Below are 25,896 nucleotides of genomic sequence, written 5' to 3' on the forward strand. Positions count from 1 at the left end.
ATTCAGTTTCAAGAGTCATCACTAGGAGAAACAGCCATGTGCCCACAGAACGGGCCTGAGCTGACATGCTTTCACACGGAGACAGACCGAGACTACAAATAACCAGAAAGGCAACCCACTGTGGCAGGTGCAGCAACAGGCAGCGAGGAGAGGGGCTCCATACACCAACAGCACTTAGTCCTTCTGGTGAGCGTGTGAATGGACTCAGACAGGAACCATGGTCTGCACCCCCAGTGAGGAGGGACATTTGCCCCGCCCACGGGGATTTGTAAAATAATTAAAAAGCCCACATTTAAAAGTTATAATTTATAGAATATCCAGTATAAAAGCAGTCTTTAAAAAGGGACTCTGGCTCTCAGAAGAAGTCCGCAGCCCTTGGCCTTCTCTTTGGAGTGGTGGCTGGTAGCTTCATGGCTGATTGAGGAGTGCTGGCCGGGGAGCTGGTTGGGGTCTTCAGCACTCCATGGAGTGGCCTCTGTTCAGGGTTAAAGGCCACTCTGGAGAGGCCTGTGGGGCTGACCAGGATACTCTTGTCTGTCTTCTTAAATTCTGTCCCAAAGGAGAGAGTAAAGGCTATTAGTTAGATGTCACGCCTGTTCCTTCCAGGTGTGCAGGGGGCTCATGGCTCATATTTCCCATGTCCCAGAAATGCAGACAACACCTAGGTACAGCGAGGGGAGCAAGTTTGTCCTGGGGTTTGTTGTGGGATGAAGTGCACGTGGGGACAGGAGTGACAGCCAGCTGCCTGGGGTAGTGTCCCTCAGCAGGATCTGCCTTCACCTCCAGCTCTATGGATTAGGGTGTTTAGCTTGAGGTGTGTCCTTCTCATTCCTTCCTGCACCCCCGCTCTCCAAACACATGCCTGCTCACTCAGGTATGCACGTACACGTTCACTTACTGTCTACATGAATAAGGTCTTAAACTCATTAAACTTAAAACTGGTGGGGTGTAGTGGGACATGCTTTTAATCTCGGCACTCAAGGCAGAGGTGGTAGATTTCTGTGAGTTCCAGGCCAAATCAAGCCAGACCAAACCAGACCACCACCTCCTTACCAGAGTCCTTTTGGTTTCTCTGAAGTAAGAGTAAAAATGGCTGCATCACTTAGTGGGTAGCATCACTACCCCACCAGTAAGGAGGCTTCCTTCCTCTCCCTACTGGTTCACTGGTGGCCCTGAACTGTAGCCTAGGCAGTTAGCGCTAAGGAACCAGGGTTTCTTAAGCCCCTGGGACAGAACTAGACAGCACCTGGACAAACAACCTCTCACCTCACCCTTTTCCTGGAAACCTTCCGAGCCCCTAAGAAGTCTCTCTCTCTCCCTTTAATCCCAACACTCAAGAGGCAGAAGGATCTCTGTGAGTTGGAGGACAGCATAGTCTACATAATGAGTTCCACAATAGCTAAAACTACATAGAAACACCTCGTCTCAAAAACAACAAAATCTCTCCCTTGACAACCCATGTTAGATCTGTGAGGCTAGAGACATTGGCACCACCTAACTGGCTGACCCTGGAATAGGAGGATCTCTGGCGGCCAGAGAACCCTGAGCCAGCTCCGGCTAGTTGGTTCCAAGGAATTTTCCCAGAAGCCCACCCACTCACCTGCGGTCATGTTTCTGTTCAATCCAAAGGTGACTTTCTTGGAGCTGGAGGGTGTTTTATTCAGCTGCAGAACAAAAGAGTAACCATGGTAACACAGGTGCTCAGCCTCCTTATCTGGGATTTTTCTGAAGAACCTACCCAGGGAAGGCCCTTGCAGTCTATTTCCTGATCTGTATATACATATACAAAGGCTATTGGGACAGCATGCTGTGGCCTAAATAGATTCCACTACCATGACCTTCACAAACCACTTTTATACATGCATAGATTTCCCACACTGGGCACTACAGTCCCAGGTGGGGGTGGGGAGGGAACTCAAAGAAGGATAAAGAATAGCATGGTGGTGGGTGGTGCTGCACGCCTTTAATCCCAGCTCTTGGGTGGCAGAGGCAGGTGGATCTCTGTGAGTTCCAGACCAGCCTGGTCTACAAGAGCTAGTTCCAGGCCAGCTTCCAAAGCCACAGAGAAACTCTGTCTCGAAAACCAAACCAAACCAAACCAAACCAAACCAAACCAAACCAAAAAAACAAAAGGGTAAAGAATGTTTGGAATTTCAACGTTGTCACCCAAAATTATAAGGATGTTAATGACCACCATTCATTTTGTTGCCCCAGAATTTAAAAACAAGTTATTTTATTTGTGTGTGTATGTGTGTGTGTGTGTGTGTGTGTGTGGTGTGAGAGAGAGGACAACTTTTGGAGGTCAGTCATTCCCTTCCACCTTGGGTTCTGGGAATTAAACTCAGCTTGTGAGACTTGGGTGGCAATCCAGCCAAGCCATCCAGCAGACCCAGAATTTCTACGATGTAACTTATAGTTCACATACAATTGATTACATTAGGCTTAAAATGGGGTCTAATTTCAATGTGTAATGAATATGCATTTTAAAATCTTTGCTGGAGATACTACCCAAGGCTGTGACACGTGCTGAGCAAATGCTCTACCACTGGGACCCCACCACAGACCAAAATTCCCAATGTTTTATACTAAGAACTTCAAGTTATCTAGATAGCCCAACAATTCATCAGAATTAATGATGAGCCTTTCTACTTGACATGTTCCAAGAAGTCAACCCATTTTGCACTGTAAGAGCTCTGGGTGAGCCCTTTCTAGAACCCCGTGCCTCTTTCCCGAGTTTGCTCCTACTTTATTCCACCTGTACATCCACGTTCAGGTGGCCAGATAGCATCTTGCCAGGTAGAATTCATCACCTGCACCAGAACTTAGAACACCTGTGTGCATGTCCCTGTGGAAGGCTCACCTGGACAGCAGGACCTCGGGGACAGATGGTAGAGCTGCTCTTTGCTTTCCTGAAGAACAGGGGCTTTGGTAAGAAGTGGGTGTCAAACTTCACAAAGTCATCTTCTGTTGTCACTGGCTTTTTCAAAGTTCTGTTGCTTCCCTGTGAAGATGAGAAGCCAGCAGGATGGGCTGCGATGACGTCTGGAGGCCAGCCCAGTGCTCTGCTCTCCTTCAGTAACCCTTTCCTGTCCATCAACTCAGTGGTCAGCGATGGGCTTCAATGTCACAGGCACTGCAAAGCAGTGGTGCTGCACAAGGGTCACATGTCTCCCTGTAAAGCCAGGGACTCACTATTTTGGTGGCTTGGTGGCCACAGCAACAAGCACATGGTGTGGTGTGTTTGCCACAATGGCTGACCTGGGCACAGAGGTAGCGTGCTTCTCAGACATGGTAAAAATGAACAGCCTGAGTCCTCCTTTACAGCTCTAGAAGGAGAGAGAGAGACAGAGAGAGAGAGAGGGAGGGAGGTAGGGAGGGGGAGAGAGACAAAGAGCAAGAGAGAGAGAGAGAGAGAGCGAGCACCCTTTCATTAACCTGGAAGTGTAAGAGCTCCAGGCTTCTTTGCCACAGGGGATGGATGGGCAGTGGCAGTGGACAGAGAGAGAGCAGCTTTGAATAGAGGCCTGACTCTGACAGTTTCTTAGCAATGTGCTTACCCTTGCCTGACCCAATGAGACATCAGGCCTGTGAGGGAAGAGGTGGGGAGTACGGTGCTGAGTGGAGCACCCATACTTGGCCACCTAGACAGGAACCTGTCATTTTGCTTGGTGAGAGCTGTTATAAAGCAGTGTAGTCTAATTGTTCTTCCCTGAGGTCTGGTTGTCCCTGTGCCCTAGCCCTAGCAGACAGCTGAGTCCTCTGAGCATACCTCTTCAAGCCCAGCACCCACACCCCAGGCACTTCCCACCTTACCAGAGCTTGGATTTGCCTGGCGCTGGACTCCAACACTCCGTTGTGTTCTACTAAGTCTGACATCCGCTTCATTTTTTTCCTCTTTTTTAAGATTGCTGTTTTTTGACTAGACAGATCATAGAGGTTAAGACTGCAGGACACTGTCTTCTTTTGTGGCCTCTTGCCCTGGGGCAGGGTGGACTGGCCATCTTTCTCTTCCCCTGGGCTTGTTGGGGTGCCTGCCTTCTGCACAGTCAAGCCACCATTGTTGACAGGGAGAGCTCCAAGTTTCCGTTTCCTCTTCTGGGCTTGGACACCTTCTGAGGAAGACACTTGGGCAGCAGAGCTCTGAGGATGCCCAATGACAGGATGGTTCTCTGACACATTCTCCTGAGGTAAAGCGGTGGATTTCCAGATCTCTCTGTGGATCCTCAGGTTCTTTTTCCTCAGCCGTTTCCTTTTGTTGTGTGTGGGTAAGATGGGTGTTGGCTCAGAGCTGTTCTCCTTGATGGTAGACACGGCAGCCTCTACTTCAGGTTCACTGTCAGCACCCTGTGCCGGGGGCATGGCAACAGCATCCAGGCCCTGAGTCTCAGCCTGGAAGTGGTTCCTCTTCTTCTTTCTCCTTTTTCTCTTGTGAACGTTGCCTCCAATGTCCTCCTCACCATCAGGAGAGACTGTGTTTCCTACAAAGATGCAGACTAATGAGAGGGCTGCCTGGCCCTGCTGGTGGCTGTCAGCAGACCAGCAGCCAGTGGTTTTTTGTTGTTTTGTGAGATAGGGTCTCACGTAGCTCAGACTTGCCTCAAACTTGCTGTACAACCACAGCTGCTCTAGGAAAACCTGGTTGTCATGACTACCTCTCATGAGTGATAGGAATACAGGTGGTACTACATCATAGCAGACTCCTTTATAGGCAGGATTCTCACCACTGAGTCGTTAAGGTCTGGAAGTAAAATCCCATTGGTGGATTGGGAGGATGACTCAGTAGGTAAAGTACTTGCTGTCAAGGTAAGAGGACTTGAGTTTGGACCTAAGCACCCACATAAAGAGCTAAGTGTGGTGGCATGCATCTGTAGCCCAAGCGCATGTGTGTCTAGGGCAGGACAGATGGATCCATGAAGTTCAATGGCCAGTCAGCCTAGCCAAGTCATGCCAGGGCAGTAAGAGCTTGTCACAGTGGAGGAGGACACACATACTAGGCACATGTGTTTGGACACTTGGCCCCTATTAGAAGGGGCTGTAGAACCTTTGGGAGGTAGGTCTAGTTGGAGTAAGTTCTCGAGGTTTACAGCCTGATCCTGTAGTTTCCTGTGTCCCCTTTGCTTCCTGGCTTGCCAATGACTCAAGAGAGCACTGGCTCACCAGTCCCCAGACCTCAAGGGCACAGAACTACTTAGATGTGAGCCTTTCTTTCTGCCCTGAGACTCAAGGCTTCACTGCTTACCTTTTTCCCTGTCCAAGGCAGCTCTTTCTAAAAGCTTCTTTCTCTTTTTCTTGTGCCTTTTTTGAACGAGGGCTTGACCATTTTCATCAGCAGTAATGTCCTCACCAAAACTGGGCTGAATGCTATTGCCTGGTAGGTACCAAAGGGACACTGGTCAGCTTCCAATGCCTTTTTGCATCTGTTGCAGCAGCTCAGGTCTTGGGCTCCTTCCTAACCCTCCAGGTAAGGGTCCTGAGCCTGAGATTTGCTTCATCACCCACAGTACCAAGTGCTTTTCAGGCTCTGGGCCAGAATACACACTGATGGTGACTGTTGGCTTTCTATTCCATCTGGCTCTGTGAGCCCACCCAGTACACAAGGAATAGGACATCTGGCTCACTAGCCAAACAAACAAACAAACAAACAAACAAACTCAAAACCCTTGAGTGTTCTGCCTGCATGTATGTTTGTGTATCATGTGTATGCCTGGTGCCCACAGAAGCCAGAAGAGGGCACTGATGGGACCTCTCTATGGGTTCTGGATTGAACGTGGGTCCTCTAAAAAGGCAGCCAGTGCTCTTACCCACTGAATCACCTCTTTTGCCTTCCCTCTCCCATTAAAACTTAACTGTAGAAAGCACCAATAAAAATTCAAAAATCCACCACATTACCCACATATAGGAGGAATCAGATGGATGGAAAGTGGGAAAGGGTCTTGCACTGTGGCACATCCCAGGGCATTCCCTTAGGTATGCCAGGTGAACCCAGCCGAGGACGGCCACCCTATTTGTCACTTTCCCATGAAGGCCTGCTAACCCACTTCTCAGAATCTGAGAGGGATGCTGTTGGTGGGTGCGCATCGGATATGAACACCCTGACTCAAAACCCAACTCTTCTCACCTTCAGAGAGATCCTGGAACCTGAAAAGAAAGGAACACAGGGAGTTAGAAGCATTCAAGACACAAGTCTTGAACATAAGCAGGAATCTGTACGTGCATTCCTTGTTCTTTCCTGCACAGGGGAGGCCAGGGACAGCTCCACCTAGGGATGTGATGGGTCAGGAAGGAATCCAGGACAAAGGCACCCTCGATTCCACCAATACGCAAGGGCCACCATGGCTTCAGAGTCTCTCTTGGCACATGAAACACCAAGCACTCCAGCGTCTTCCTCACTTGTCTCTGAAGGCAGGCAGCTCAGCGCTGCTTATGTCTAAGGGAGACTGGTGGAGGGTTCTCTTTATGCAACTTTATGCACTAGGATATGAAGGATGTGCACAGGGTTGGGCTGGGTCACTGAGGCAGGCAAGTCAGCTCCAGCATTCACAGTGGAGACCTGGGCAAGCCTTTTAGTGACCCAGCTATAAATCATGGGAAGTTATGAATGGTATCTTCTAGAGTATTCTTTCCTTAGAAGCCATTGTGTGTGTGTCTGTGTGTGTGTGTGCGCGTGCGCGCGCACATGTTTGCATGTCAGCATATGTGCATGTAGAGGTCAGAGGTTGACACTGGTATCTTCCAGAGCCACTTCCACTGGGTCTCTTTCTTGAACCTAGAGCTTACCAACTTGGATAGTCTAGCCAGTTTACTCTTGAGAGTCCCATCTCTGCCCCTCAAGCAAATGGGCCACCTTACTGCCTGGAACTTCATGGGTGCTGAGGTTAGATATGGGCTTCCACAGCTGCCTAAAACTTCCATGGGTACCGAGGACCAAACTCTAGCCCATATGTTTCCTTACATGTAGCAAGTACATCACCCATTGGACTACGTGATATAACTCTGCTGGGAGGTAAGAATGAGGGTGGCTAACTGAACATTTTGGTATGGCAACAGGAGACACTGGAGGAGTACACTGGCATCACTACCCTACAGCTGTATGAGATGAGCAGGGTTGCCTCTTTCCCTGACTTTAGCTCACATGTTTGCTACGTTGCTGATGAATAAAATTAAAAAGGATAAAGAGTTTGGTTCCTGGTACCTCCACTGGATGCCTCACAACTGCCTGCAACTCCAGCTTCAAACTCCCTTGTGGCCTCTGCAGGCATCTGAGCAGGCACGCGGGCACACACACGCTCACACACACATGACCAAGTGTGTACACAAAATAAATCTTTAAAAGAAAAGGAAAAAAAGCAGCACAAGGAGAGTGCCGGTTCATGGTGCTATGGCCGTGGGCTTCACTCACTGCTTACTTTCTGATCAGCCTGCAGAGCCGCTTCCGGTTGAAAGGAGGAGTGCTCTTCGAGTTGACTATCTCCAAGAGTCGATCAGCAACAGCCTTATAGTCGAACTACCAAAAGAGACAAGAAACATGAGAGTTGCTTTCTAGGTGTTCTTGGGAGCAGTCCTCTCCAAACTGGAGAGCAAAATTTGCCAGATGAGCTGCTTATGTTCCTCCTGGGTTCTCAATCTTAGCACATGTTATACTGACTTTTTGAAAGCACAACTGGGAGCGGGTGTGGTGGCCCATGCCTTTAACCCTAGCACTTAGGAGGCACAGGTAGGTGGATCTCTGATTTGAGGCCAGCCTGGTCTACAGAGCAGTTCTGAGACAGTCAGAGCCACACAACAGAGGGACCCTGTAACAAACCACCAATATAGTAACCTAAAACCAAAACTAGAAGCCTGGTGTGGTGGTGCATAACTGTATTCCAGCATAAGATTGCTATGAACTTCAGCTTAGACTATATAGCAACATCCTGCTTCAAAAAACAAATCACCCCCCACCCCCCAACACCAAGAGTACCAGTAGGGCTGGTGCTGCCACACAAAGAAAACAGAGAGCCATGATTAGAAAGTGAGAATCAGTGCCTTTCAAAATCCCACCTCTATGTAGCCTGGGCTGGCCTGTAGTTTGCTTGCTATGTAGATCAGGCTAGCCTTGAACTCACAGAGATCTGTCTACCTCTGCTTCCTGAGTACTAGGATTAAAGGTGTATACCACCAGCTTGGCTCCTTTTTAGGTTTTTGAAACAGGAATTTTGTAGGTAGCCCAGGCTAGTCTTGAACTTGAGAGCCTATGTGCTGAGATTCCATGTGTGCAACACCATGTCAGCCTAAAGCCTCATTCTTTTAAATTTATTCCCAACAAGCTCATTCTAAGAATGGTGACGTTAATTACAGAAGGGATTATAAAGGACTTTACAATTCAGGCCCTATGGCTTAATGAGCTCTGACCCTAATTCTCCAGCCAAGCACCCCCAGTCAACCCATATTCTATAAAAAGCAAAAGCTGCCCCCACCTGGAGAGGTGACCCTGAATCCTTGAAGGCTGCACAGCTGTCTCTTTCTCTGCTGCCAAGAACTCCATCTCTGAGGCATCTGCCCAGTGCTGCCAACACACACACAAAGACAAAATCTTGACATTCAAGAATAGCTGTGGCTCAGTCCCTCCCGTCTCTGGGTTCAATCCCCATTACCTGGGAGAAAAATAAAAATAGAACACCAGCAACTACTGCCTAGGGAGATACATGGATTTACTGTCTTAAAAATGTCTTTTTTAATTTTTTTTTTTTTAAGTTTTTCGAGCCAGGGTTTCTCTGTGTATCTCTGGCTGTCCTGACACTCACTCTGTAGACCAGGCTGGTCTCAAACTCACAGAGCTCTGCCTGGCTCTGCCTCCTGAGTGCTGGGATTGAAGGCATGTGCCACCACTGCCCCAAAATGCCTGTCTTAATAGTCTAGTAAAGCTCCAGTTTTTATCCCCAGTACTAGCCCCATAACAAACAACCCCCCCCCACACACACACAAAACAACTAGACACTCCTGGAAGGAAGCCGTGTGCCAGAGGGGAGCCATAGAAGCAAGTGTGTGATCTCAATTGCAGGGCAGCTCTTACAGGCCTGCATGGGCCGAACACCTCAGGAAGAAGGTGAGTTCCTTGGAGGGACAGATCAGTTGGGCCTAGTGTGAGTGGTGTTGGGGTTCTCCGATGATACACACATGCCTCTCATGTACCCTGCTTCATTTTTTGGGTGGGCTATATTCAACGAGATGCCAATGAAGGCTTAGTCAGGCAAGTACACACCACACAAGCACAAGGGCCTGGGTTCAATCCTCAGAATCCACATAAAAAAATGCTGAGCATGGCAGCACAGGCTTGTAAGCTCAGCACAGGGAAGGCAGAAACAAGTGGATCCTTGGAATTCACTGGCCATCTCCAAGTAAGAGGTCACAAAACCAGAGGAATGACTTCCAGTGTTGACATCTGGCCTTCACATGAAAGTGTACACACCCACAGACAAAACTACTATCTACAAACAAGCAAAACCCAGCCAACCAACCAACCAAGCCCCCAGAAAGCAAAGAACATAAAAGGAAATGTTCTCACCAGCCTTCTTTCCACTGACTGCTTTTCTACAGGCCAGCTTGTTTGCAGGGATCTCTTGGGCAGAGCGACCACCTTCACCCACTTTGGTCTGCTCCTCCACAGTCTCTTCAGGTACAAAAGCAGACTGATCTACAATGGCTTCAAAAACACCCCTAGCTATAGTCTGTACCAGTGTGTGGCTGAGGGCAGAAGCACAGCAGAGAGAATATGATTAAAACACTCGGTCTGGAGCCTGTGCAGGAAGAGGTGGAGCGGAGAACAGTTCAGGGATGTGCTTGTGCCTGCCTGGGGCCCCCTGTGCCCACCACAGAGATTCAGGGACACCCCTGAAGCAGGCCCACTGCAGATTCAAGGAACCACCACGTGCCCCAGGACAGACAGGAATCCTTGAGTGGCCAGCCAAGTGCTGTAGCAGGGACCAGAACCTCTGCTAGCTTGCTCAATCCCTTCCTTCCGAGTAGGATCTTGTTGTGGGCTGGCCTGGCCTCAGGCGCTCCTTACTGTAGCACAACAGAACCCCACCCTCAGGCACCAACGGAACAGTGAAAAAGCGGTGAGAACATGGCAGCCACTTACTCCTTGGTCTTGGCAGCAATTCTGCAGAATGGATCAATTAACTTGAGGTTCTGATCCGCCAAAAGCTGTAATTTAGACATAACATTGAGGAAAAATAAGGGAAAGATAGCCTTTTCTCTTTTTGGACATGTTCTAGAAGAGCAAGTACCTGCCCCTCACAGGTCAGATCAGCTGCATCCATGCCCGTTGCAGGCAGTACCAGACATGCTACAGGGGCTGCCTAGCACCCAAGCCAGTCTCCCTCTGGTCTTCTGGGTGTGTCAGTGCAGTGATCCAAAGAATCATCAACTGGTCAGGGCTACACTGCAGCACTCACGTCTCCTGAGACAGCTGCAAGTGGCACCTGCCTAGCAATAGGCCCTGGCTATCTCCAGAACTGAAAGGAAAATATGAATTTGATGTGGATGCCATCTCAAAGCACGAGACAAAGGCATTCCTTAGTTTTAACCTTCATTCATTCATCGACTCAGTGTGTATGTACATGTGTTGCCCCTCTCCTGAAAATACATCATTTAAAGCCAGGTGGCAGTGGCACATGCCTTTAATCCCAGCACTCCACAGGCAGAGGCAGGGATCTCTGTGAGTTCAAGACCAGCTTGGTTTACAGAGAGAGTCCTGTAGGACAGGTTCCAAAACTACACAGAAAAACCCTGCCTGTCTCAAAAAACAAACAACCCTCCCAAAAGGTAAACAAAAAATATGTATTTTGATTTCTTTTAATTAATATACATATAAAAAAGGTTCACTATAGAACTTCAAAGAGAATAGAAGAAATTGTTTATATTCCCAAATTAAGATAACCATCTTTATCTAAAAGTATACCTTTTCTTACTAGCTTTTTGTCTATTTACATTGGGTATAATCTGTATATTGTTGTCTACTGCCTTTCCCCCACAGCTTCTGAAATAATCAATATTCCCTGATTTTTTTCATACCAGACCCTGTAATTATTTCTGACTCTTTCTGCAGGGGGAGGAGGCAGGGTCTCGCTATGTGGCACAGGCTGCTCTGGAACACGAGATGGACCTGCTTCAATGCTGAGGTTATAGATGTATACCGCTTCGCCTGACCATGGGGCCTTGTACTCCCGGCTCAAATGACTCTCCTGCCTTGGCTTCTCCAGCAGCTACGTGAGGCTCAATCCTATACTGTCACCTAAGACTGTCACACACGTATAGTACACAGGTCTCTACCCAAGTCAACGCCAGGAGGGGAGAAGTTACAGAGAGGTTGCTCCTTCTGACAGCATCCATGTCATCCCCTGAGCATGGTGGTCCCATCAACTGCTGGCTGGGCAGTGCTACTTCTCACCTCTTTCCCTCCCACAGTGGAAAGCTCATCCAAATAAACATCAATCAAGTGGGACCTCACTCCATTGGGAGACTGGCTCTCAGGACTCAGGATCTCCTTCATCAGGATGTCCAGAAAAAGCTTGACTTGGCTAAAGAACAACAAAATACAAACAGATGCTTTTCTAAAGACATTATCACCAATACCCTCCTCTTATCAAATAACAGACAAAAACAGTTACTGCTCATACTGCCTAACAATCACTATGAGGCCTAAAGGGAAGACAACAGTTACTCTGGTCATATCAGCTCACACTACTTCACTGGGCCTTAAACTCCCTTGGCTCAGATCTAATTTGCTTCTTATAGCACTACATAGTGGTAGACATAGACCAGCCAATTCATATTTTTTTTTTTTTTTTATTACCTGAAATCTTAAGAGGACCCTATTAGTCTATAAGGATATTTTGGAGTTACTAAGGATCAAAACCAGGGCCTCATACCCACTAAACAAGTGCTCTACCACGAGTCACATAGCAACTCTGACATGCTTTTAATATCACCACATATCAAAGTAAATAGTTTACCGACCTTTCTTCCCAGGCACTCTGCTTGAGAACTTCAAAGGACTGCCTCAGGACCAGGCGGATCAGCTAAAGGTTGACATTTTTATAATAAAAGTAAAAAGTAGTCATCATCTTGGCAGAATGAGGGGCCCAATGCTGGATCCCCAAAGTGAGACAACATCCTTAAGTCTATTTAACCCCTGGATCAAAATCATGAAGCCAGACAGGGGTGTATATCCCTGTACCCAAGAGCCAGAAACTGGCCCACACAGCATACAGAGGCTCTGCCACACAACCCCCAGAAAACAACAATCGGGGCACGACCATGACATCCTGCCACGCTAGGCCTGGCTTTCCATTGTTTTCTTGCTGAGGATGGAAGCTAGGCCTCAAGAATGCAGGCAAGGCAGCTCTTGCCTGAGAAGCCCACATCCTTGTCCTGGGGTGTCTTTTACTTTCTTCCCAATAGCCTTTCTTTCTCTTAACTCTAGTGATTACAATCATAAGTGGGCCAGGCGATGGTGGCGGTGCATGTCATTAATCCCAGCACTCAGGAGGCAGAGGCAGGCGGATCTCTGAGTTTGAGGCCAGCCTGTTTTATACATAGCGAGTTCACGACAGCCAGGGCTACACAGAGAAATCCTGTGAAAACCCCAAACTGACTAACCAACCAAAAGTACCCTCCAAAAGCCTCTTAGCAAACTCCAGCACAGCTTCCAAAAGAGAAAAGATAAATGCCATGTAAGTGCTCTACCACTGAGCTGCACACCCCCCACCCCCAGCTCCCTGCTGGTCTTCCAACAGAACCTTCTGTGTATAGAGGGAGGCACCCCCTTACCGTGCAGTACTTGTCCAGATGCAGCTTATCTATCCCTTGCCACTCTCGATTCATGGTTTGCCAGAAGGTCTGAATGAACAGGTGTTCTGCAGGAACAAGAGGTGCTCAGTTGCCACATGAAAACACAGCAAGAAGGAAGCGACCAAAAACACATTTAGTTCTCTTACTTATCTATCTCAAGAACTTTTGGATAGGATAGATTGGCCAATAACTAAATATGCTTCACAATTTCTTTTGTAGCTATATAAAGACATTATAACATGATACTATCAGCATCTGTTAATCAGAATGCTCCCTGAAGCACTGTTTTTTATCCCCCTCGAACCCACCTTTCTATTAGAGACCCCTGAAGGCACCTCCCTGGCCCTCTCTACCAATCTATTCGTCTCGATCAACATCCTTACAATTCATATAAAAATGCAGGCTTTTTCTTTTTCTGATGTTAGGTGTTGTCTGTATGAGACACAGCACAAGCTATTTAAACCATAGAACTACCTCCTTTAAAATTGGAAACCTTTTCTTATTTACTGACTTTTGAACATCTCTACCCCCTTCTACATAGGGCTTGGCTGTTACCCAGGTTGGCCTGGAGCTCACAAACCTCCTGAACGTACCACCATGCCCAGCACAATTTATTAACAGTTGAAATCTTTATTATACAACAAACTAGATTTTACATATTGCAAGTCAGCTAGAACTGAGAGAACCAACCAGGGTCACTCAGGGGGAAGCCAAACATTGTGGAAAACTCTTTTCTTTTAGACAGATAAGGGTTGCTTTATTACAATCATTTATTGCCATGATGGCACGAATCTTGGTCAGGATGCACCTGCCGGGTTACTGTATGTACTGGCATATGTGTCACTGCTTCTAAGTGTGAGAGTAAGTTGAATTTGGAGGCTTTGAATTTGGACTGAGTGTTGCTCAATCTTTGGATGCCAAATGATCTTGGTTTACTTAGCAGCTGACATTAAGCATAGCAGCCTTTAAAACAATAATAGCTCTTGACATCCATGCAATACTATCAGGAGGGTCCCACGTCACCGTCACCAACACCCAGAAAACAGGAACGTCGCAGGATGGAAGCATGGACTAGGTTCCCCAGGCAAGCACCAAACCTACTAACAAGGAAGTCTGAAAGCCAGGAAAATGGCAGGACTTACGAGCCTCTGAGCTGTTAACAACATGGATGAGTTGGGAAATAATGTTCGCTAGCTCCTCCTGCAAAGGTGGGTTGGGGAGAAACATCAGTTATTAGGTGGTTCACGCTTGTGGTGGCAGTGCTGTGGGTGGTACCTTCCTCCCTCTGTGGTGGGAAAGCCCATGCCTCTTGTCCTGGGTCTGTGGCTGACACCCTGGGTTTTATGTGAAACTCCAAACTTTAATGAACTACTACTGAGCTAATGTGATGTTTCTGTAAAAAATGCTAAAACTATGTGTTTAAGAAAACATCTCTGGTTAAGAGGTTGGCTGATTCCAGAATAAGTAGTCTCACTGCCAATTCCTGCCCCCCCCACCCCCAAGACAGGATTTCTACATAGCTCCAGCTGGCCTTGAACTCAGATTGTCTGCTTACGCCTGACCTGAGGACTGGCATAAAAGGTGAGCATTGCCACACCCCATCCCTGGCTTTAACATATAAAGTAAACAGAATCTTACGTAAATACCAAATTTTGCAAAGCCAGAAGGTATAGCAGCACCTTGCTGGTGCTTGTACAATGGGGTTTCCACTGCAGTCTTCTACTAGACCTGGTTAGTGTAGGCTAGAATGTCAACACACTCCTCTAGGTTGTGCTTTGGGCAAAACTGAAGAGCACATGAAGGCACAGCAGGAGTAAGGGGCTGGGTCTAGGAAGACGCCCTCCATCCTCCAGCGACCTGAAGACGAACGTCTTTAACAGCCCTGCTCATATCTCCTGTGCCCAGAGTTCCTTACTTGTCTTGAATGAACTCCAAGACTTGAAAACGATGTTCCTTTTGGTTGGTTCTCTTCCTCCACTAAAGCTGCTTGTTGCTACTTCTGAATATAATCTTACAATATTTTGCTCTGCTATCCCACTCAAAATATGTTCAGTGGATTCAACACATTGAACTCAGACAAGTCACTACATGTCCTGAGAAAAGAAGCAAGGCTTCATAAAAAAGGTAGGTGCCTCCCAGTTGGACTCTATACTGGGGCTTATGTGTTGTGAGCCATACTCCCCTGTTATTGAGGTGGGTCTAGCTTCTGACATTAGAACAAAATTCTTCCATGGTTGTATTGGTGGCAGGCTCAGTGGGCAGGGATAAAAGCTTGATTGTGTATTTTGGTCACCAGTGCAACCCATGGCACTTTAGCCACAGGGCCTGGCTGCAGGACCCCTGCTCTGCTTCTGACCATGCATCAACAGAAGAGAAAGCAAAAACATTAAAAACATTGTGTAAAATCTACCACGGAAGCTATGAAATGATGAGAGCAATAGGGAATCTATGACTTAGCATGTCCGATATGTCTGAAAGTACAGCCTAAGTGCCTGCTGCCCCTTCCTGAGGGGACAAGAGCTGAGACAATGGCTCCTTGAAGCGTTTACTTCCATCTGTTTGGGGATGGCAGCAGACTTGGCAGAGCGTCAAATCTCTTATCCACAGTGGCAAAGGTTCAGGAACTCGATGAGGGGCTGTGTTACCTGCAGAAGGGGTTCGTCCTGTACCCACATGCAGTAGAAGAGTCCTTTCCATATTTTTAGGAGTTCTTCTTGACTGAAACCTCCTGCGGGAGAAAATGGCACAACCACCTTAGAGTCTATATTCTTTCTTTAGTGTTTACAAATGCTACACCAGTGGTAAAACTACCATACATACCCCCTTCTTCTGCACACCCTTCCCTAAACCGGCAGCAAACATGCTAATGGCTAATGTTCCAAGCATACCATGCATACATGTAACCACTACTGCACATGTGTTGCTATCAGCCAAAGGTGGGTGGCAATGGGAGCAAGTCTTTTTCACCAAGGGTGACAATAAAACTAACCCATGTGCCTGGTAGACCAGTTGCCAAGCACATACAAAGCCTTGAACTCACCCCTTCCCAACAAGGGGAGAAGGGAAGTTTCACTGATCTTAATGACAGAAAACTACAAGTCCCATAAAAGATGTAAGGTTTTCCAGTCACTAAGAGCTCCTATCAGATGGCAGAACCACCTCCTGATTCACTCCCAAGAACAGAAGACAGGGCCAGTGAGGACAGTTCTGCCGAGCAAAGAGTACTTTTGAAAGGGTCTGCTATAGGCAAAAGTCAGCCACGGTCCAGCTTTTCATTGTGCCAGCCATCATTTCCTGGCAGTTCTTAAAACAGCATCGGTCTGTTTTAAGAGGCATGCCCTGGAGGAGTCATTACTTGTTGCCTAGTTGCCAGGCTCATGGCCACAGCTCTTGGGCCTAGTCCAGGTGTCAGGAAGCAAAGATAGCCATGAATGCTGAGGTCAGAGAAGCAGCACCATTCTCTAGCTGCGTGACCAGGAAGCAAGACGAAGTCTTTTCAGCAGTACGCTGAGACAAACAAGATGAATAAAAACAAGCTTTTCTTTTGAGACAGGGATTCTCTGTGTAACAGCTCTGGCTGTCCTGGAACTCGCTCTGTTAAACCAGGCTGGCCTTGAACTCACCTGCCTCTGCCTCCCAATGCTGGGCGTAAAGGTGTGCCGCTACCATGCCCGGCTGTTTGCTTAGCCTTTTGAGGTCTTGTTACTTAGTTCAGACTGGTCTTGACACTTGTGATCCTCCTGCCTCTGTGTTCCACCTTACACATGCTGTGGGATATCAATCTAAGATATTTTGCATTCATCATTTATGCTGTGGAATATTTGTTTAGTGATGCAAAGACATGCTGCAGTCTTTCACATTGCATATGTTTAACTCTGCAAAACTGTGTTATTCTGCTTGTCTAAAACACCTGATCAGTATAATAGCTGAATAGTCGATAGCTAGGCAGGAGAGGGAAACAGGTAGGGCTGGCAGGCAGAGAGAATAAACAGGAGGAGAAATCTAGGCTGGAGAGAAGAGGATGGATGAAAAGAAAAAGGAGAAGGAAAGGAGGATGCCAGGGGCCAGCCAACCAGCCACAAGCCAGTCACAGAGTAAAAAGGGATGAAAGAAATACGGAGTAAAGAAAGGTAAAAAGCTCAAAGGCAAAGGGTAAAGAGAATGGGTCAACTTCATTAATTTAGAAATGCTGGCTAAAAACAAGCCAAGCTAAGGCCAGGCATTCTCATAAGTAAGAATAAGTTTCTGTGTATTTATCTGGAAGCTGGTGGCAGGATCCCAAAGAGTAAGAAAAAACTAACTACGCACACAACACAATTCAAGTACATATTTGAATCTGGCTATTAACTAAGATGTTTTAAAAATGACAACGAACCCTTGTAATGGACTAGCGGTTCTGTAGTATACTCACCGAGTCTACTTATTCTTCAATTTACTGAAGAGCCACCTCTGGGCTGGGGAGATGGCGCAGCAGGTGAGACCCCAGTAGATGAGACTATCTGTGAGGCAGGCATGAGGATCCCAGTCTTTAACTCCACATAAAAACTATGTGCACCTGTGATTTCCAATGGTCAACCCAGCCTAGCACAAACACTGTTCCGGGTTCAGAGAGACCCTGTCTTAAGGGAATAGGGTACAGAGATGATGGCGGCCAACCAACATCCTCCCACGACCTTCATAAGAGCATGCATGTATGCATTCCCCCCAAAGTTTTTTTCCTTTAAAGGCCCGTCTCCTCTCAATGCCTTTATAATGTTGCATTTTGATTCTTTTGTGATAGTTTTCCACTTAAAACCAAGACAGTTAAGTGTGGTAGCACATACTTTTTAATCCCTGTACAGATGCAAGTGTAGTTGCAGCCAAGGCCACGTAGGTAAGATTGTCTCATACAAAGAAACAACCCACGAATCCCAAACACCAGGATAACAGAGACCATAGTAAAGTTAGCTGATCTAAGCACATCCCCTTAAGGAGCCACACAGGTGATGTGCCACTCTCTGCTAATGTAAACATGGCATACACCCCCAGCACCTGCCCAACTGGAGTTACAATGGCCCACTTTTTTTGTTGTGGTAACCTGCACCTTTGTCTGATTGTGCTCTAAGACTGCACATGTCCCTAGAGAATTGGTGGATCTGGCTAAGGACTGGTGGACCGCAGAAACTACTTTAGACCACTTGGGTTAGATCACACCCAAACCATCAGCTGGAACTGATCACAGGGAAGTCACAAACACAGATCTAAGTAATCTTATAAAATCTTGTACCTCTGATTACTGGTTTATAAAAACCTAGTGGCAGAGATACATGAGACGAAGGTATGGCATTATAGAAGACAAATGACCCACATTCCATAATAAATAAACAGTACAGAAAAAAAAAAAAAGGACTGGAAAATAAGTCTGTAGATATACCACTCTATTTGAATTGACATAAAAGACAGTGAGAAAAATTCAGCAGATTGAATATTTCATGATATCAAGGTTTTTATTTGTGTATGTGTTTTGAAGGGTCTTGCTATGTGGCCCAAGGCTGGACTCAAGTACTTCATCTTTCTGTCTCCAATTGTGATGATAGGTGCACACCACTGGGCCTGGCTAAGGTCTTTGTTATGGTATAAAGGTGGTGCTGTGATTGTTAAGAGAGGGACTACATGCTGAGGTGAATGGAAGTGGGCTAGGGGGCTAAGATCCAGAGCTGGTTAAGTGCTGGGAACTATCACAGCAGCAAAACAAGGATACTTTTCATATATTTGAGAGAGAATACAAGAGAGAGAAAAGGGGGGGGGGAGTTACATGAAATAGCCAAAGCTCCACACAGGCTGTGTGCTTTGATTGGACGCCTGAAGAACCCTCCATAAAATGAGTGCCAGTTGCCTGTGGGACCCTTCAGGACTAACTATCGGATTTCAGGGCAAGACTGTAGAAGGAGGAAGTGGTGAGGAGTGTAGCATCAACTACATTGACAGCAATGAGGGTGTAAGGCAAGCCAGAGAAAAGTCAATCTCACAGTTCCTCTGCCCAGGCACTAGGGATGTCTCTCTCCAGCTGTTCCTGTGCCTTCACAGGGGGGAGTGAAAGGAGGTCACCCAGCAGGGCAAAGCTTCTTCAGAGAAACGAGTTCTGGTGTCACTGGCTTCCTGCCACACAGGGACATCTCTCTGCCCTTAGAATGTGTGACATGGAAGCTGGACAGTCTTACCATCCAAGTGCGTAGCGAACACTCAACCCCACCTGAGGTCAAATACCCAAACAACAAAGATGCATTTTTGAAAAAAAAAAAAAAGAACAACCAAACAAACCACAAAATTCCCAGAATCACAGTCAAAAGCATGTCTAACTCCCCAGAGGCCCAGGACCCACCTGGTATGTTTGTCAGAACATCATGGCTACATGTGTTGGATGTGTGTTACCATAATCAGTACTGTGGTCATTTACACAACATCATAGTATGTACTATCTCCAGGGCCTCACACATGCCCCCAGTAAGTGCTCCACACCGAACTGCACCCACAAACCTCCAGATGGTTCTTTAAAGGGCATCAATATGGAAAACTAGTAGTTAGTGACACTTCAGCACATCCAGTATCTCTGGACAGCTCATGGCTATCACAGGCAAAGCTTCCACAGGATGTACTAGAGCTTCTAAAATGAAATACAGTCAGTTTCAACAGTCTTGAGAGTACGCCCGGGGCAGCAGGCAGAGCAGGGAGTTTGGGTACAGGACACCTTGTCTAATCTGTACCAAAGGGAAGTACACTATTGGCAAGGGCCCAGTCCCCTCATTATAAAATATGTATAGTACACACAAGCAGAACACTGTTAGAGCTAAATGCTTTCCCACTGATGAATGCCACTGTGATTCACTTTCTTTCTTAACCCACCCCAATTATTTTTGTAATGAATTACTTTTGTTTCATAGTCACTGATGTTTTGTCTACATGTATGTCTGTGTAAGGGTGTCAGATCCCCTAGAACTGGATTTATAGGCAGTTGTACGTGAGTTGTCATGTGGGTGCTGGGAATCAAACCTGGGTCCTTCGGAAGAGTAGCAAGAGTAGCCATCTCTCCAGCCCCCAGCCTACCCCCATTTAGCCTACTTCTTTTATATGTGTGTATGTGCCTGCGTGTGTACATACATGCTGGAGGCCAGAGGAATAGCACTGGGCATTCCTCAGGCACCACCCACTTTGTTTTTCTGAGACAGTCTCTAGATGGCTGGCAGAATTCATACAGTAGACTAGGCTGTCTGTCCAGTGAGCCCCAGGGACTTGTGTGTCTTTGTTGCCCCAGAGATGGGATTACAAATGTGTGCCACCATATCTAGCTTTTTCTTAATGTGAGTTGTGGAGATCAAACTCAGGTCTGTATGCTTGCAACTGAATTATGCCCCTAGCCCTCATCTTGCAGCTTTTAAGCCATGGGCACTGATCTTATACGTGCTCAAACCAGTGAATGTGGGGGCCCATGAAAAAAGCTGCCAACAGGAAAAACTTTCTGAACACACACAAAAATTAATTCAAATTAAACACACAATGAATCCAAGGTGCTACGTAGCCTTGTATGCATGAGGTCCCAGTTATGAACACACATGTTCATTTGCACTCTGCATGCCATCATGCCATATAATGCCAGTGAACACTGTCTGAAACACCTGAACACGGATTTTTGACTACTGTAGGTGACAAACTGCAGCTCTGTACTCTACACACAAGGCTTTCTGCTCTTAGACAAATGTATTGGTTTAATTACTGAAAACAAAGGTTTCACTATTTCTCCATTGTTACTCTGAAGCATGTGTCAAATTAGAGCAACATTGGATTGGAGTGTTGTTGGATTAGTTTACTTAAAAATTTAAATTTGTACAGGTGGTGATAGAACGTGCCTTTAGTCCTAGCACTTGGGAGGAAAAGGCAGGTGGATCTCTGTGAGTTTGAGGCCAATCTGGTCTACAGAGCGAGTTCCAGGACACAGGACAGCCAGGGCTGCAGAGAGAAATCCTGCCTTGGAAAAACTAAAATAAAAATCTGTTGCTGTGGTGTGTGTGTGTGTGTAGTCAGAGGGCAACTTTGTATAGTTGGTTCTCTGGAAATCCAACTTAGGTCTCCAAGTTTGTGTGTCAAGTACCTTTACCTGACGAGCCACCCTGCCAGCCAGACTACTTGATTTTCAAGACAGTTGCGTGTGGCAGTTCATGTTCACAATCTCAGCACTTGGGAGGATGAGGCAGAACTGCTATGAGGTTCAGGCTGGGCTACACAGTGAATTCAAGTTTCATTTGTATACCTAGTCTATATACACCTGGGGTCTGTGAAAGATTTCTTGGGTAAAAAGGGTTGTGAATAGAAAAAGCTTAAGAAGCTCAGTCTGTTCAAGTCCTCCACGCTAAATAAATATCTACTTTCAAAATATGCACAAAAATCCTATTTCTACCTATGAGTTTAGTTGGTTAAAAACAGGTACTTAAAGAGGTATGGAGAAACAGTATTTGATCCCTTTTAAAACCCAAAAGACGCAGTAAGTTTATCAGGGGACTGAAACCAAGGTCCTGCACGTGCCAGTCAAGCACTCTATCTATCACTAAAGTAACCAACCATCCTTGGGTCCCCTCTTCTCAGTCCCTTTATTTTTGAGACAGGGTCTTTCTATGAGCCCAGGCTGTCTGGAACTTAACAATCCTGCTTTAGTCTCCCTAATTCTGTAATCACAGGCATCAACAACCACACCTGGCCATGAAACACCTTTTCCTTTCTTTCTTTTCTTCTTCTTCTTCTTCTTTTTTTTTTTTTTTGTATCTCTGGTTGGCCTGAAACTCACTCTGTAGACCAGGCTGACTGAGAATCAGAGATCAGACTGCTCTGCTTCCTGAGTTTGGGGATTAAAGGTAGGTACCAACACTCTTGGCTGGAGACAAATTTTAGAACCTAGTTTCTGACACCAGTTTAGATTTAGCTATTTTAAAAAGAATGACATGAACATAAAAGATGTGAAGACACAGGAGTAGCTACCACTGTGTTCTGAAATGAGAATGTCCAACAGCAACTCGTTCCATGAAATGAACACAGTAGCCATTCTAGATGGGACAGTGTTATAATCCAGACCATCCCAGAGTCAAAACATGTACACCTCCCCACTTTTATAACTGTCCGGTGGAGAACCCTAACTCCACCAGTAGGAAAGGCACTTCCACAATACCTACAGTAATTCTAGCCACCATCAACCATAAATCCAGTCATTTTCTATGCCCTCAAAAAGGAAGCTGGGGCTGGGAAACAAATGGCTTGGCACACAAACCTCACACCTAGAGTTCCAGCTTTGGACCCACATAAAAATGGGAGAGAACTGACCCCGTAACATTGTTTTCTGACCTCCGATGCCAATAAAGAAGAGGAAGTAATGACACAAAACTGCCACAGGGATGATTTTAAGGTACACCATGGCTTTAGTAAATGTTACATGTTGAAGGCTGAGAACTCTTAAGACAGGCAGGGATTGCCTGCTTGGTTCACTGCTATATTCCCTATGCCAAGAAGAATGTACACAACAACACAAGGTTCTTCATAAATGTTTGCTGCATTTATGAATGACTACATGAGAACTCATGAGCCACCACGAACTGAAACACAGTGACTGTTTCGTGACAGTAAAGACCACAGAGTTATCTATTTATGCTGTTGACAGACAGCTCTCTGTTTCAGTAATACTAAAACATTAGATTTTTCAACAAGATGCAAGGCCGAAAAACAAATTGAGTTTGTCAACGAGATGCGAATGTGAGGTAACTCATGCTTCTATTATGATGGAGCATAGCAGTGCCAGATACTTTGGTTTTCTTGTCCCATAATTATTAAGACATTCATCCTGAAATTTTGATTTATTTGCATGTTCATATGTATAGATCAGAAGTCAATGTTATGAATTTTCCTCAACAGCTCTCCAGCTAATTTTCTGAGACAGGTTATCTCACTGAAATTTGAACTCACCAATTTGGCTAGACTCTCTAAGCCATCAAGGCTACACAAGGATGTCACCTGGCTTTTATATGGATGCTGAACACCTGAACTCAGGTGCTCCTGGGCATGTGGCAAGCACATTACTGACAGACCATGCTACTAGCCTGTGCAGTTATTTTTTTGTTTATTTTATAGATATGTATATTTTACATGTATCTATGATTATAGTGTGCACCAGTAGTGACTGCAGAGGTCAGAAGAGGGTGTCAGAAGCCCTGGAACTGGAGTTATGAGTCACCACATGGATGCTAGGAATAAAATCCTGGTTCTCTGCAAGCAGAACACAAACAAACAAACAAACAAGTGCTCTAACCTGCTGAGCCATCTTTCCAGCCCCCTTTTTTCTTGAAGATCTTCTATATTCCACAAACTGGACATGATGATGAATAGGGTAAAATGACAAGCAAACCTGGGAGGGGGGGTGTGCTAAGCAGGAAGGATCCTGAGGTACTGGTGTGAGCCAACTGGGTTCAGATCCTTGTGACACCTTAATATTGCCAAGTCTTGGGTCTGTCCCCAAAGGGGTCTGAGAAGCATGCTGTTTGGCTGTCTGAGGTCCAGATGTAGTGTACGTGTCTGCTTGTATCCTGAAGGTCCTCCTATCGCTCCATACCAAAGCTTACAGTGCTGGGGGAAAATGACAGAAGCCACTGAATTCAGAAACAAAGTATTCTATACACAGCTGAGGCAGGACCACGGAGAAGTTCAAGGTCATTCTCAGTTACATAGCTAATAGAAACCAATCCTGGCTACAGGAAATCCTGTCTCAAAACAGATAAACAGCAACCCCACCATGTATCTAAATTCTACAGAAGAGACACATATTTTATAACTCTAGAAGTAACCAGGAGGCCGAGGAGATACTAATGGGAATTTCTTAGACATGATACTGCTGGGGGGGGGGGGGCCGGGGAAGGGGTAGAATTCTTTGCAAAACAAGCAGGGAATGAATGTATAAGCATGGAGGTGAGAAAGTATGCTTGATCCTCAGCCTACAGGATTGTATTGACTACTAATGACTTAGAAAAGCAGGTGAGGACACCATGACTGACAGTGACCTTTAAGGAGATTCACTTTAGGAAAATGACCCGGGCTAGTCTGTGGAGGGCAGATTAAAGAGGCACAATGGAAGTCCCGCTTGGTATCACACTCCCTTAAACCCAGCACTCAAAGAGGTAGAGGCATGCAGATCTCTGGGAGTTCAAAGCCAGCCTGGTTTCCAGGACAGCCAGGGCTGATACACAGAGAAACCCTGTGTTGAAAAACAAAAACAAACAAAAGGCACAATGGAGCGAAGGAGACCAGTTAGGGAACAGACAGGACAGAAAATCTAGGTAAGGTAAAGAAACCTCTATTTAAGGCAGAGTAATTCAGGTTGCTGAGAAGGCAGGACAGTGTGTGTGGGTTGGTGTGAAGGATGAAGAAGAGAGTCCACTGCAATGTGGTGTGTCTATGTGAAGTATGCGTCGTAGGGGAGGAGAAGAAAAGAATAGTTATTTTTGGGGGAGCAGGAGTGCATCACATTTTTGACTCTGGGACTGCCAGGTGGTACCAGGCTAGGAACACTAATCTGAGGGGAGGGTAGCAAAAGTCCAACCGGGCTACCAAGTTAGGTTTAGAACAAGTTAGGTTAGAGCATGTATGTAGGAAACTTGTAAATATGAGAGTAAACTGATTTTTCAGGGGCAATCCTTAACAGAAACATTATGGCAGTGGGGATGGATTGCAGCTGACAAGTCGGCTCAGTGGATAATAGCATTTGGTGCATAAGCCTGTCTACCTCAATCTGACCTCTGGATTCTAGGGTGGAAACTTCAACTTCTACATGAGTGCCTGAACGTGAACACATGTAATAATTAAAATTTTAGTTTTTATTCCTCTATCAGACTTCCCACAAACGTTTCTCTCTTCCTTTTTTGGAGATAAGATCTTGTATGTCCTGTGGTCATGGCTACCTTCAGCCTCCCAATTGCAGAAATTAGTGGCGTGAGTTATCACATGGAACAGATTTCAAGTACAGAAAACCTTAGATTTGTTTTAAGCATATGAATGTTTCGCCTGCCTCTATGTATGTGCACTAAGTGCATGCCTGGTGTTAGCAAAGGTCAGAAGGGGGCGACTCCTCTCCACAGGTTGTGAGCTGCCATGTGGGTACTGGAACTCAAACCGCTGAGCCATTTTTCCAGTTCCCCATATTTCAATTTTAAGCAGATTTAGCAACACATAACTCAAACTTTAGCCAACTGGCTGCAACCTGAAACCTCCACAGCACGCTGCAGTCCAGACCTTATGTGTTCATTCAAGAGTTATAGAACCTATTCTGGATCACTTAAGTAAAATCTTGCAATGCACTCCACGGCAGTTAAAATCCAAACGAGAAAGACAGTGATCTGGTCACATTGCCTCCAGACTCAACTTCATCTCAACAAGCCCTGCGCGCCAACTTTCTGATTTCTCTGGCCTAGGGCACCCTTAGCTCTTTCCTGAGTCTGCCTGGCAGGCTTCCTCCTTTCAAAATCTCACAGTACACAAGAGGCTTCCTTTGGAGAGACTTTCTCCTGCACTTTTCCACACTACTGCTATAACACACATGCTCCAATGCCACAGGTCCTGCTACCACACTGCCAGAGTTCCTCCGGGGCTGGAATGCAGCCTCAACTCTTTCGCGCACACCAGCGCCTGCAGGCACTATCCAAGGGAAAGGAACACAAACGGGCCTCGGCGAGCTGGGCCAGTGCTGAGGTTGGACCTGGAGCTCTGCCGCACAGCCCGCAGCAGCCGCACCCGCACCCACAGACGCGACCCTCGCCGAGCGCAGAGACGCGGACCCCGGCCCGCACCTGAGTCGCTCTGCGTCCTCGCGCTGAGATACTGCCGTAGCTTCCTCACTGCGCGGTCTCGGACACCCTTCTCGCTGGAGGCCAGCCGCTGGGCGAACTGGAGCTCGGCAGATTGCATGGCGGGAGCCATCGCGCCCGCTCCAGCATCCCCGGGTTGCGCGCGTGCTGCTCGCCGCCGAGCAGTCTGTATTGCGCCTGCGCACGGGCAGCG

At 46.6% G+C, this 25,896-nt stretch overlaps 1 protein-coding gene across 1 annotated transcript; it reads right to left on the bottom strand.

Moving 5' to 3' along the window:
* Positions 1-291: 291 nt before the first annotated feature.
* Rrp1b (ribosomal RNA processing 1B) lies at positions 292-25,874 on the bottom strand. Its single transcript, XM_051187032.1, has 16 exons — positions 25,686-25,874; positions 15,480-15,562; positions 13,977-14,034; positions 12,814-12,899; positions 12,001-12,062; positions 11,432-11,561; positions 10,121-10,185; positions 9,545-9,723; positions 8,457-8,545; positions 7,407-7,504; positions 6,119-6,138; positions 5,240-5,368; positions 3,814-4,478; positions 2,861-3,001; positions 1,601-1,664; positions 292-549 (listed from the first exon to the last, which is right to left on the bottom strand). The coding sequence occupies exons 1-16, from the start codon at positions 25,813-25,815 to the stop codon at positions 356-358; spliced, it is 2,193 nt and encodes a 730-aa protein (XP_051042989.1). The 5' UTR covers positions 25,816-25,874; the 3' UTR covers positions 292-355.
* Positions 25,875-25,896: the final 22 nt, after the last annotated feature.

The sequence above is a fragment of the Phodopus roborovskii genome, unplaced genomic scaffold (assembly GCF_943737965.1).
Source record: "Phodopus roborovskii unplaced genomic scaffold, PHOROB, whole genome shotgun sequence".
In the NCBI taxonomy this organism is placed as follows: Eukaryota; Metazoa; Chordata; class Mammalia; order Rodentia; family Cricetidae; genus Phodopus; species Phodopus roborovskii.